Source organism: Dipodomys ordii, unplaced genomic scaffold (genome assembly GCF_000151885.1).
Source record: "Dipodomys ordii isolate 6190 unplaced genomic scaffold, Dord_2.0 Scaffold28, whole genome shotgun sequence".
Taxonomy (NCBI): Eukaryota; Metazoa; Chordata; class Mammalia; order Rodentia; family Heteromyidae; genus Dipodomys; species Dipodomys ordii.
This window is the reverse complement of record NW_012267244.1, coordinates 15,239,401-15,253,285: the sequence shown is the minus strand read 5'-3', so window position 1 is coordinate 15,253,285 and position 13,885 is coordinate 15,239,401. Positions and strand designations below refer to the sequence as shown.

The following is a 13,885-nucleotide window of genomic DNA, read 5'->3' as shown; positions in this document are numbered from 1 at the left end:
CAGCGCCCAGGCCTAGAGTTCAGGCCCCATGACTGACAACAAAACAAAACAAAACATAACCTCAGCTTTTTAATTTTCCTTCCATTGGTATCAGTGCCAGCCACTTAGTCACAGGTGAGCCAATTCCACTGCTGTGACATCCACGCTTTCTTTTTCACATTCCTCAGTCACATTGGCTGGATATCATTCTCCACTACAATGTTCTCTCAAGTTACTATTAGTGAAAGTTTAACAGCATACTAACTTGTGCCAATGATTATCTGTACTCAATAAGTAGGGATGGGGTAGAATCTGAAACCAGATAGATTAATGCCAGTCACTTTTATTGCTATACTAAAACAACAGATTACACTCTATTACACTAAGTATTATAATATGCTAAAAATACAACATACATTTCACTTGAAATTTGCTAAATGATATACAAAGACAAAAAATACCAAAAATAGAATTCTTATTACATCATGGTAAGATTCTTCTCAAACTGCAGAATGAGTTTCCTGAGGTTAGAGTCCTTGGCCCAGTTGGCTTTACTCCCCACAATGAGGCTCTGTAATTAAGACAAAAATTTTGTCATATTTTAAAAAATATCAACAATTTAAAATAATTATTTCACTAATCTTTTCTAATATATATTGAACTAGTATTTACTAGTAGGTAGCTCTGTAACAGAACACATACACATTTCACACACCTACCTTCACCCCCCACAATGCTGGGGGATTGAGCCCAGGACCTTATGCATGCTAGCCAAGTGCTTTAGCACTGAGCCACATCCTCAGTCCAAAGAAATATTTTCTAGTATTAGTTGATGCTCATGGGAAAGGAACTATAATCCAAAAAAGGAACTATAATCCAAAATCTTGGGAAATACTACATAATGATTTTCAATCACTATTTCCCTTGTAAACTAGATGGCCAACAGTTAATTTTCTAGCTAAGTGCTAGGGCTCATGCCTGTAATCCTAGCTACTCAGGAAGCTATGATGAGACCTGAGGATTGAGGTTTTTGAATCCAGCCAGGGAAGAAAAGTCTTATCTCCAATTAAGCATAAAAAATCCAGAAGTGGAAGTGTAGCTCAAGTGGCAGATTGGCAGCTTTGGGCAAAAAGCCAAGTCAGAGCTTGAGGCACTGGAGTTCAAGCTCCAGTAGCAGAATATGCATGTATGAATATACACACAACACAGACACACAGACACATACACAGACACACCCACAAAAAAATGACATAAAACAAAAACTCCCAAAGTCTGCCAAGTGTGAATGAATATGGCTGAAGTAGTTCATTTGCATGTATGAAAAAAATGTAATCCTGGGAAGGGATGTGAAGGGTAAACAAAGGAGGAGGCTGTGCTTGATAAGAAATGTACTCATTATCTTGCCCATGTAATTGTAACCCCTCTGTACAGTATGTTCACAATAAAAAAAAAAGAAAAAAAAAGAAAAAATGTAATCTCTGGAAAAAAATTTTTTTTGGCCCCAGTCTTGGGTCTTGAATTCAAGGCCTGGGCATTGTCCCGAGCTTTTGTGTTCTACTACGTGAACCACAGCTCTACTTCTTTTTGTTGGTTAATTAGTGATAAGAATTGCGTGGACTTTTCTGCTAAGGCTGGCTTCTTTCTGTTCTCACAGGGTAAGAGAGCAAAGTGGCACAGAAGTGGAGGTAGAAAGGATAAAAAAATGCAGCAGGGCTGGGAAGGTGGCTCAGTGGTAGAGTGCTTGCCTTGCATGCATGAGGCCCTGGGTTCAATTCCTCAGCACCACATAAGCAAAAAGAAAAAAAAAAGCCGGAAGTGGTGCTGTGGCTCAAGTGGTAGAGCGCTAGCCTTGAGCTGAAGAGCTGAGGGACAGCGCCCAGGCCCAGAGTTCAGGCCCCACAACCGGACCCCCCCAAAAAAAAATGCAGCAATGGTATTTACTAGACACTATGTTGAAAATGAGCTATACAACTTGTGGGTGAGTATAGGAGGGAAAAACTGGGAGAGCAAGGGAAGGGGTGACACTGTCTAAAAAGAAATGTACTCTTTACCTGACTTACATAACTGTAACCCCTCTGTATATCCCCTTTACAATAAAAAATAAATAAAAGCCAAGCACAAACGCAAAGCCAGCCTAGTGCTGGTACTAAATCACTATTATTTTTTTAAATTTTTATTGTTATTATAAAAGTGATGTACAGGGTAGTTACACTTCGGGGTTTCAAGTCAAGGTATTATGGTTGCCAGGCTCTACTACTTGAACCACACACCTCCGCACCACACACCTCTAGCCCTTGTTTTTTAAATTCTTTACCTCCCTTCTAAAGTTATATATTACCTGAAATACATTTTGAATAACAGTGGTAATCTCTATCTCTTTGGTTAAAGTTTGTTGCATAGTCATTATCTTCTCCAACTTCTCCATACTGTCCAGATCCTTTTGCTGTTTGTCATGTTCAGTCTGTATTTCTAAAAGCTTCTTTTCTGAAGCTTGTTTCAGTTCTGTTAGGGTAAAAATAAAACATTATATAGGAAATCTCTATAAACAAGCACCATGAAAAACAAAACAGAGTATTTCTTTGCTATCTTAGCAAAAATTTTAAGCTGGGCACCAGTGGCTCACACCAATAACCTGAGCTACTTAGGAGGCTGAGATCTGAGAATCAGGATTCCAAACTAGTCTGAGCAGGAAAATCTGTGACATTTTTTTCCCCTCCCTTTTGCTGGTTCTAGGGCTTGAACTTAGGGCCTGGGCACTCTTCCAGAGCTTTTGTGCTCAAGGCTCAAGCATATCACTTGAGTCACAGTTCTACTTTCAGATTTTTGGTGGTTAACTGAAAATAAGAGTCTCAAGCCAGGTGCCGGTGGCTCATGCCTATAATCCTAGCTACTCAGGAGGCTCAGATCTGAGGATCACGGTTCAAAGCCAGCCTGGGCAGGAAAGTCCGTGAGACTCTTACCTCCAATAAACCTCTAGAAAACCAGAAGTCTCATACTTTTTTTTTTTTTTTTGTTGGTTGTGGGGCTTGAACTCAGTGACTTGACACTGTCCCTGAGCTTTTTCGCTCAAGGCTAGTGCTCTATCATATTTTTATTTATTTATTGCCAGTCCTGGGCCTTGAACTCAGGGCTTGGTCACTGTCCCTAAGCTTCTTTTGCTCAAGGCTAGCATCTACCATGTGAGCTATAGTGCTACTTCTGGCCTTTTCTGCTTATGTTATATTGAGGGGTTTGAGGGCTTTATGCATACTAGGCAAGCACTCTACCACTAAGCCACTGCTCTACCATTTTGAGCTACAGTGCCACTTCCAGTTTTCTGGTGGTTATTTGGAGATAAGAGTCTCATGGACTTTCTTGCCCAGTCTGGCTTTGAACCATGATCTTCAGATTTCAGCCTCCTGAGAAGCTAGGATTATAAGCTTAAGCCACTGTCACCTGGCATCAGTGAGATATTTTTTTTCCTGGTCCTGGAGCTTGTCCTTAGGGCCTAGGCACTGTCCTTGAGCCTCTCTGTGCTCAAGGCTAGTGCTCTACCACTTGAGCCACTGTGCCATTTTGGGCTTTTTTTGTTTATGTGGTACTGAGGAGTCAAATCCAGGACTTCATGCATGCTAGGTAAGTACTCTACTGCTTAGCCACATTCCCAGCCCAGTGAGATTCTTATTTCCAACTAACCATCAAAACCCTGGAAGTGGAACTGTGGATTAAATATCAGTAATCATTTTTCCTATTTCCAAAAATGTTTTGGGAATTAAACCACAACTTTGAATGTACAGATGGGCATGTCACAAGGGCTTGTTTCTGATATTAACATATTAATAGGATGGAATTCAGTAGAAAATAATGTAACCTCAAAAGAACAATCAGAATAGATAGCCAAGGCTTGGTGTACACCTGTAATCCTAGCACTTAAGAGAGTGGAGCAGGAGTATCTTCAGCTGGAGACCAGCCTGGGCTACATATAAAGACTCTTTGTCTTAGCTGGGCAACAGTGGCTCATGCCTATAATCCAAGCTATTCAGGAGGCTGAGGATTGGCAGTTCAAAGTCAGCCTAGGCAAGAAAGACTCTTATTTCCAATTAACTACTAAATAGAGCACTTGTCTTGAGTAAAAATGCTCAGGGACAGCGCCAAGGCCCCAACATCAGCACCAAAAAAAAAAAAAAAAAAAAAGATTGTCTCAAAAACTAACACTAGGGGCTGGAAAGACGGCTCAGTGGTAGATTGCTTGCCTTGCATGCATGAGGCCCTGGGTTTGATTCCTCAGCAACACATAAACATAAGAAGCTGGAAGTGGCACTATGGCTCAAGTGGTAGAGTGTTAGCCTTGAGCTGAAGAGCTGAGAGACAGCACACAGGCCCAGAGTTCAGGCCCCATGACTGACAAAAACAAACAAAAAAACCCAAACCAGTAATCTGTGTAACTAATATAAGCTAATAGCTTAATGAATAGATGGATGACAACAACAACAACAAAAAAAAACCCAAAAAGCAATTGCAACAAAACTAACTAAAACTATTTATACAATGTTTAAAAATAACAAATTAAGGGCTAGGAAGTTGGTTCAGTGGTAGAGTACTTGTCTTGCATGCATGAGACCCTGGGTTAGATTCCCTGAGCACCACATAAGCAGAAAAAAGCTGGAAGTGGGGCTGTGGCTCAAGTGGTAGGGTGCTAGTCTTGAGCTGAAGAGTTGAGGGACAGTGCCCAGGTTCAGAATTCAGCCCCCATGACTGACCCACCCAAAAAAAAAGCCGGGCGCCAGTGGCTCATGCCTGTAATCCTAACTACTCAGGAGGCTGAGATCTGAGGATAGCGGTTCAAAGCCAGCCCAGGCAGGAAAGTCTGTGAGACTCTTATCTCCAATAAAGCACTAGAAAACCAGAAGTGGAGCTGTAGCTCAAGTGGTAGAGCGCTTGCCTTGAGCTTAAGAGTGCAGGGACAGCGCCCAGGCCCAGAGTTCAAGCCCCACGACTGACAAAAAAAAAAAAAAAAAAACACAAATTAAGGCAAAGTGTGGTGGTACATGCCTAAAGTCCCAGCTAGTACAAAGGGAGAGATAAATGAAGTTAGAGGTCAGGCTGGACAAAGTTATGGAAACTCTAGCTCAAAGACAAGGAAAACAAGTAACAGCAGCAGCAGCAACAAAAACAACAAGCACTAAGGTATAGATCAAATGTTACAGCTAGCAAGCACAAGGCAACCTTCAAACCCCAGCATTGCTAAAACAACAAACTCCAGTATCCCTTACCCAAAAGGGGAAACAAAGGAACAAAAATAAACCAAAAAAAAGACTGTTGGCATAGGAAAAAAAAATTATGCATGATTTAAATTTTTTTTTAAAGAAAATTATGCTGGGGGCTGGGAAGGTGGCTCAGTGGTAGAGCGCTTGCCTTGCAAACCTGAGGCACTGGGTTCGATTCCTCAGCACCACATAAGCAAAAAGAAAAAAGCCACAAGTGGCACTGTGGCTCAAGTGGTAGAGCGCTAGCCTTGAGCTGAAGAGCTGAGGGACAGTGCCCAGGCCCAGAGTTCAGGCCCCACAACCAGACCCCCCCAAAAAAAAATTATGCTGGGGTTGGGATGTAGCTCAGTGGCAAAGTGCTTGTTTAGCAAGTGTAACATCCTGGGTTCAATCCCAATTAAAAAAAAAAAAAAGAGGGCTGGGAAGGTAGCTTAGTGGTAGAGTTCTTGCCTAGCATGCATGAAGCCCTGGGTTCCATTCCTCAGTACCTCATACACAGAAAAAAGCCAGAAGTGGCACTGTAGCTCAAATGGTAAAGTGCTAGCCTTGAGCAAATAAAGCTTAGGAATAGTGCCCAGGCCCTGGGTTCAAGCCCCAGGAATGGCAAAAATAAAAATAAAATAAAATAAAAATGTTGATTTTAACAAGAATTATAGAGGGCTGGGAAGGTGGCTCAGTGGTAGAGTGCTTGCCTTGCATGCCTGAGGCCCTGGGTTCGATTCCTCAGAACCATATAAGCAGAAGAAAAAAAAAGCCGGAAGTGGCACTGTGGCTCAAGTGGTAGAGCGCTAGTCTTGAGCTGAAGAGCTGAGGGACAGCGCCCAGGCCCAGAGTTCAGGCCCCACGAATACCCCCCCCCCAAAAAAAGAATTACACATTAGGCAACAGTGGCTTAAACCTGTAATCCTAGATACACAGGAAGGTGAGATCTGAGGATGGAGGTTTGAAGCCAATCTTTGCAGAAAAGTCCTTAGGGGTTCCTCTCTAATTAATCAACAAAAATGCTGGAAGCATGGCTCAAGTGGTACAGTACCAGTTGAGAGTGAAAAAGCTCAGCAAGAGTACAAGGCCCTGAGTTCAAGTCCTACTATGGGCAAAAAAAAAAATGAACCATGTAACCTGAGAGTAAGGATAGAAGAGGGAAAATGAAGAAGTAAAACTAACCAAGAAGCATTATATTAGTAACCTGACTTAGAGAACTATAATACCTTTGTACAACTACTTAATAATAATAATAAAAAAGTAAAAAAGAACTACACACTAATGATTGGTTTGGTTACCTTTTTTGTTTTTTTGCTGATCCTGGGGCTTGAACTCTGGGCCTGGGTACTGTCCCTGAGCTTCTCCTGGTCAAGGTGAGCACTCTAAGACTTGAGCAACAGTGCCACTCCTGGCTTTTTTGAGTAGTTTATTGGAGACAAGAGTCTCAGGGAGTTTCCTTCTGGGGCTGCCTTTGAATCATGATCCTCAGGGCTCAGCCTCCTAAGTAACTAGGATTACAGGTGTGAGCCACTGGCATCCAGCACATTACTTCTTGATAAAATTAAAAATTAGCCGGGCACCAGTGGCTCAGGCCTGTAATCCTAGCTACTCAGGAGGCTGAGATCTGAGGATCATGGTTCAAAGCCAGCCCTGGCAGGAAACTCCATGAGACTCATCTCCAATAAACCACTAGAAAACTGGAAGTGGCCCTGTGGCTCAAGTGGTAGAGCGCTGTCCTTGAGCTGAAGAGTGCAGGGACAGTGCCTAAGCCCAGAGTTCAAGCCCCATGACCGACAAAAAAAAAAACAAAAAAAAATTAAAAATTACATTTTCTTACGTATAGTTTTCTGTTTCTAAAATTTCTACAGAGAATGTGTATTACTTTTGATGGCTTTTTTTTTTTTTTTGGGTCCAGTGGTGGGGCCTGAACTCTGGGCATGGGCGCTGTCCCTCAGCTCTTCAGCTCAAGGATAGCACTCTACCACTTGAGCCACAGTGCCATTTCCGGCTTTTTTTTTTCTGCTTATGTGGTTCTGAGGAATCGAACCCAGGGCCTCATGCATGCAAGGCAAGCGCTGTACCACTGAGCCACCTTCCCAGTCCCTGTATTACTTTTGTTTTTGGTTTTTGGGGTCCGGTCGTGCGGCCTGAAATCTGGGCCTGGGCGCTGTCCCTCAGCTCTTCAGCTCAAGGCTAACACTCTACCACTTGAGCCACAGCGCCACTTCCGGCTTTTTTCTTTTTGCTTATGTGGTGCTAGGAATCGAACCCAGGGCCTCAGGCATGCAAGGCAAGTGCTCTACCACTGAGCCACCTGCCCAGCCCCCCTGTATTACTTTTGAAAATAACATTGATAGTTTCAGTCAAAAAGTCACCTCAGGGCTGGGAAGGTGGCTCTATGGTAGAGTGCTTGCCTCGCATGAGGCCCTGGGTTCAATTCCTCAGCACTGCATAAACAGAAAAAGCTGTTAGTGGTGCTGTGACTCAAGTGGTAGAGCGCTTGCTTTGAGCTAAAGAGCTGAGGGACGGCCCCCAGGCCCGGAGTTCAAACCCCAAAACTGACCAAAAAACAAATAAAAAGTTGTCTCATCTCATGTAATGATGAAGAAACTGAATAAGCAGCTACCAACTGGTAATTTAGAAATTACATATATAGAGCTAGGTGCCTACTGCTCAACTGTAATTGCAGATACTATGGAAACACACACATACTATTATTTCTGTTAATTAAACCATATTCTGAAAAAAAAAATTTACCCTCTTTAATCCAGAGCCAGTTGTGAGCAGATTGTAAACCGAGCTCAGCCAATAAGAGCACAGGGGTAGGGGCAGAGGCTACATTGGGATAAATAAGGAGTAGCCCACCTGCTCTCTGTGCTTGCTTGCCAGGATTTTGGCTAATGATGCACCTTCTGTGAAGAAGTAATTCCTGTGCAGAAGTAAATTTGCCTTACTGAGACTATTCTTTGTTTTTGTATCTTCAGTTGTGACTCTGGTGTTTCTTGGTGAACATTTTTATAATAGTTATTCAGGAGGCTGAGATCTGAGGATCTCGTTTGGAAACCAGCCCTGGCAGAAAAGTAAGACTCTGTGACTCTTATTTTCAGTTAACCAGCAAAAGATAAAAGTGGAAGCTCAAGTGGTAGAGCACAAGCATTGGGGAAAAAAAAAACTAAGGGAGAGCACCCAGGCCTTGAGTTCAAGCCCCAGTACCTGCAGATAAACAAACAAGATTATATACATACAAATGTAATCATAAATATATGTGTACATATATATACATATATATATGAGGTGAAGAAAAGGAAACATTGTTTGTGCAATACAGTTTTCTGTACCATTAAATTACTTCCCCAAACTTGGAATTAATTTGTGACTTCAAAGTTCTAAACAACATCTGAGCATGGGTAGCTTATGCCTATAATCAATCCTAGCTACTCAGGAGGCTGAAATCCCAGGATCATGGTTCAAAGCCAACTCAGGAAGGAAAGTCTGTGAGACTCTTATCTCCAATTAATCACACAAACAAAAAAGCCAAAAGTGAAGTTTTGGCTCAAGTGGTAGAGTGCTAGCCTTGAGTACAAAAGCCTAAGGACTGTCACACACATATACAAAAGTTCTGAATAACAAAAATGAAAGCAAAATGTATTTTATCCTTTTTAAATTTACAAGTTTGAAATTTTGAAAATTAAAATTTCTTAATGGCTGAGGGAGCTGGTGCTATCAATCTGGATGAAAATGTGTTCTACCAAAAGAATAAGGACTTTTTTTTCCCTTGTCAGTAGGGGGACTTGAACTCAGGGTCTGGGGATATCCCTGAGCTTCTTTTGCTCAAGGCTAGCTTCAGCTAGCCTTAACTTAAGCCTTAGCTCCACTTCCACCTTTTTTTGTTTATGTGGTACTGAGGAATTGAACCTAGGTCTTCATGCATGATAGGCAAGCACTCTACCACTAAGCCACATTCCCAGCCCAAGGACTTTCTTGTACTATCAGTATATGCTAATAAAGCAAAAGGTTTATAAGGAAGAAATGTATATTTACATACGTAATCTCTTCTTTCTAATTCCAATCAGTTTTGCCTCTAATTCCCAAGATTCCTGTTTTTAAAAGAAAAAGGTTAAAGTATGTTACTTAACACATCTACAATACTTAAATCACTGAATTCCATGGTTTAGTTTTCTAAACCTCCCAATTTCCTTTCCGTTATTTTCACAAAACAAAATGGATATGACAATAACTTAAATGACAGGCAGATAATCTGAAACATTAAAAATAAGAGTTATGGAGCCGGGCACCGGTGGCTCATGCCTGTAATCCTAGCTACTCAGGAGGCTGAGATCTGAGGATGGCAGTTCAAAGCCAAAGCCAGCCTGGGAAGGAAACTCTGTGAGACTCATATCTCCAATAAACCACTCAGAAAACCCAAGTGGCATTGTGGTTCAAGCAGTAGAGTGCTTGCCTGGAGCTGAAGAGCTGAGGGACATTGCCCAAGTCCAGAGTTCAAGTCCCATGACTGATTCCCCCCCCCAAAAAAAAAAAAAGAACTCAAGAAGAGTGATTTCCAGTCACACCAATCCCTGGAGGCAATCTTATTTAATCAAATGCAATACAGTTATGAGTTTTGGCAATCATAAGAATGCATAAGTAGCCAATATGCAAGCTTACCTGTTGTGATTTCATTATTAATTTGCTTAGCTTTAATATGTGCTTCATGTCATCTGTGAACACACTAAAAAGGAAACAAAACCTCAGTTAAAAAAAAAAAATCTGGGCTGGGAAGGTGGCTCAGTGGTAGAGTGCTTGCCTTGCATGCATGAGGCCCTGGGTTCGATTCCTCAGCACCACATAAGCAGAAAAAGCCGCAAGTGGGGCTGAGGCTCCAGTGGTAGAGCACTAGTCTACAGCTGGAGAGCTGAGGGACAGCGCCCAAGCCCAGAGTTCAGGCCCCACGACTGACAAGACAAAATAAATAAATAAATGAATGAATAAATAAATCTGTCAGGCACTAGTTGCTCATACCTATAATCTTAGCTACTCAGAAGGCTAGAATCTGAGGATTGAGCTTTAAAGCTAGCCTGGGCAGGAAATTCTGTGATACTCTTACCTCCAATTAACCACCAATAATCTAGAATTGTGGTTCAAAGTGGTAGAGTGCTGGTGCCTTTAGCTCAAAAGCTTAGGGACAGTACCCAAGTCCTAAGTTCAAAAGCCCCAGGACTGGCACAAAATAAAAATAAAAAATATATATAGACAGGGAGCTGGTGAATTATGTCTGTAATCCTCAGGAGGCTGAGATTTGAGAATTGCTTATCAAAATCAGCCTGGGCTTAGAAAAGTCTTACAGACTCTCCAATGAATCAGCAAAAGGCCAGAACTGTAGATGTGTCTCAGGCAGTAGAGCACCAACCACGAGTGAAAAAGATGAGAGCATAAAATCCTGAGCTTAAGTCCCATTTCTGGCCTACATGCATGTACACATACATGTTTCGAATTTGTTTATACTTGAGTAGATAAATTCATGAGTTAGGCTGTATCAGATTATACGGAAAATCCCTAAAGGTTGGGGGTTTCTGACTGGCTAAGAGATATTTTAGCTCATATGAGGCTTTGGTATGTTTATACATCTAAGGTGCTAGAATTCCAGAGGCTGGAGACATCCAAGCTATTGATGTCCCACTGGTGGCTCAAACATGGAATCCTAGCTACTCAGGAGGCTAAGATCTAAGGATTGTGGTATAAAGCCAGCCAGAAAAGTCTGTGAGACTCTTTTTCTCTAATTAACCACCAGAAAATCAGAAGTGGCTCTGTAGCTCAAAGTGGTAGCGTGCTAGCCTTGAGCAAAATAGTTCAGGGAAGCTCCCAGGTCCTGAGTTCAAGCCCCATGACCAAAAAAAAAGTTGTCACAGTTGTAAACTTTAAATATGGGCAAGACAATGCCTGTATTATTTGACCTTTGTTGTCTGGGTATCTACATGACGAAATGAGTCCTGCACCCCACTCCTTCAGCTCAAGAAGGTCTTATTTCCCTCTGTGGGGAAACTAGTCCAGAGAGCCCGAACTGAGATTCATAAGCTGAACCTTAGGATTTGTGAGCTGACAGTTGTATCACTGGGAGGATACACATCAGACAGGGCTAAGACCCCCCAGATAGAAGAAGTGGTAGAACCAAGGTCTTTGGTACCAATGAGTTTATTTTATCACAAGATTTTTAGAGCTTTGGCATGTCTGATTGCAGGTAAGGACTGAGGCTAGATTCTTACAAGTGAGTTATAGAAGATATTGACTCCCAGAGTTTTTATCTTTCTTTTATAATTTTCTTTTCTTTTTTTTTTTTTTTGTCAGTCGTGGGGTTTGAATTCTGGGCCTGGGCGCTGTCCCTCAGCTCTTCAGCTCAAGGCGAGTGCTCTACCATTTGAGCTACAATGCCACTTCCGGTTTTCTGGTGGTTTATTGGAGATAAGTTTCATGGACTTTCTTGCCCAGTCTGGCTTTGAACCATGATCCTCAGATCTCAGCCTCCTGAGTAGCTAGGATTACAGGCTGAGTCACCAGTGCCCGGCTCTTTTATATTTCTTATTTAGAACAAGCTCATTCCTACAAAAGGAAAAAAAAAAAAAACTGTGTTGCTCATGGCATGAGCCATTAGCTATTAGAATTCAGTAGTGCATGGTGAATTGGAGCCAAAACTGACATTGCCTCTGTGGATTGTTATCCAACAAATACTGACAATGTAGAAAGCAAACCTATACAAAACAAAAAACAAAACGAAATGAAACAAAAACCCTAAAGTCAGTCAGAGGTTTCCCTCTTCTTTCCAAATCCAGGGTGCTGAGATTGTACCTATCCTTGGTGTCCTCTTTCTCCAGGTTTTTTTTAAGTGCATTTGAAAGTTGCATCCTATGGGAAGAAAAAGAAGAAAAAGGCTTGCATTATACATCACATGTTCATAGTATGTTAACTTTTTTTTTTTTTTTTTTTTGCCAATCCTGGGGCTTGAACTCAGGGCCTGGGCATGTCTCTTAGCTTCTCTGTGCTCAAGGCTAGCACTCTACCACTTGAATTGTAGTACCACTTCTGGCCTTTTCTGTTTATGTGGTACTGAGGAATGAACCCAGGGCTTTATGCATGCCAGGCAAGCGCTCTACCTGCTAAGCTACATTCCCAGCCCCATTAAGCTTTTTTTTTTTTCTAAATATGATAAGTTAAAGACCTATTTCCCTTAACATATTACAAAACCTAAGTAGTTTTTGTTGTTTCATTTCTTTCCTGGCTTTCTTTGGGCCAGAGTACTAATAAATAGCCCAGGCTGCCCTCAACATGTAATCCTTCTAGCTCTACCTCCCAAGTACTGGGAATATAGGAGTAGGTTTTCTTTTCTCTTTTCTTTTCTGCCTGTCATGGAGCTTGACTTCTGGGTCTGAGCACTGTCCCTGAACTGCACACACCACTTCTGGCTTCTGAGTAGTTTGCTGGAAATAAGAGTCTCAGGGAGGGGCTGGGAAGACGGCTCAGTGGTAGAGCACTTGCCTTGCATGCATGAGGCCCTGGGTTTGATTCCTCAGCACCACATAAGCAGGGAAAAAAAAGCCAGAAGTGGCACTGTGGCTCAAGTGGTAGTGCGCTAGCCTTGAGCTGAAGAGTTGAGGGACAGCGCCCAGGCCCAGAGGTCAGGCCCATGACCGGACCCCCAAAAAAAAATGTCTAAAAAGAGTCTCAGGGATTTTCCTGCGGGGACTGGATACAAACTCCTTCCCTCAGATCTGATTCTTGAGTAGCTAAGATTACAGGTGTTGAGCCACCAGAAGTAGGATTTTGTTGCTGTTGTTGCTTTTTTTGTATCAAGGTTTGAACTCAGGGCCTTGTGCTTGTTTGGCTTTTTTGCTCGGCTAGTATTCTAACAGTTGAGCTTTGTAGTCTTGTTTTGAAGTACTAGGAGGATTGAACTCAGGACTTGCCTCCTCGTTAGCTTTTTTGCTCAAGGCTGGCACCATTGAGCCACACCTCTTCCAGCTTTTAGCTAATGAACAATAATCTCTAGAGACAATAATCTCTTCAATTGTCTAGCCTCAATTAGAGATAAGAGTCACTCTGCAGCTGGGATTGTTGCTTAGAGGTAGAGTGCTTGCCTAGCATGCATAAAGCCCTGGGTTCAATTCCTCACCCCATACACAGAAAAAGCCAGAAGTGGTACTGTGGCTCAAGTGGTATAGTGCTAGCCTTGCACACAGAGAGGCTTAGGGATAGTACCCAGGCCCTGAGTTTAAGCCCCAGGACTGACAAAACAAAGAAACAAACAAAAAACCCCACTCCCCACAAAAAAAACCCCACAAAATAAACAATTACCTGCCCAAGGTAAGACATTTTATTTCAAAAGCAACTTTTGCTTCTTGAATTTCATTTTCCAGCTCTTCGATTTTACTATTAAAGAAAAATGAACAAAAGACTTCCATCAGTGTCAGAAGAGTTATAACTAAAATAATGAATGTATATAGTAAGCATTCAAAAAATGAAACAACTCTAATTGAATTCTAGAAGTTCTATGGGAAGGGTGGTGGGAATTGAGGAGACTGATAACAATACATTGTAATCATGGAAATGTAACAATGAAATCTCCCCTTCCAATTAATATAAGCTTAAAAAAGGAAGAATTCTACAGGGTTATCATTTTTTTTTTTTTT

General features: G+C 41.9%; 1 protein-coding gene across 1 annotated transcript in view; it reads right to left on the bottom strand.

Annotated features, from left to right (window-relative positions):
• Positions 1-302: 302 nt before the first annotated feature.
• Cenph (centromere protein H) overlaps positions 303-13,885 on the bottom strand; it is a 24,004-nt gene continuing 10,421 nt past the window's right edge. The window contains exons 4-9 of the mRNA XM_013015835.1: positions 13,551-13,625; positions 12,048-12,104; positions 9,873-9,936; positions 9,253-9,304; positions 2,318-2,481; positions 303-550 (exon numbers count right to left, since the gene is read on the bottom strand). Coding sequence (XP_012871289.1) covers positions 458-550; positions 2,318-2,481; positions 9,253-9,304; positions 9,873-9,936; positions 12,048-12,104; positions 13,551-13,625 — 505 coding nt within the window. The 3' untranslated portion in view covers positions 303-457. The remainder of the gene's footprint in view (positions 551-2,317; positions 2,482-9,252; positions 9,305-9,872; positions 9,937-12,047; positions 12,105-13,550; positions 13,626-13,885) is intronic.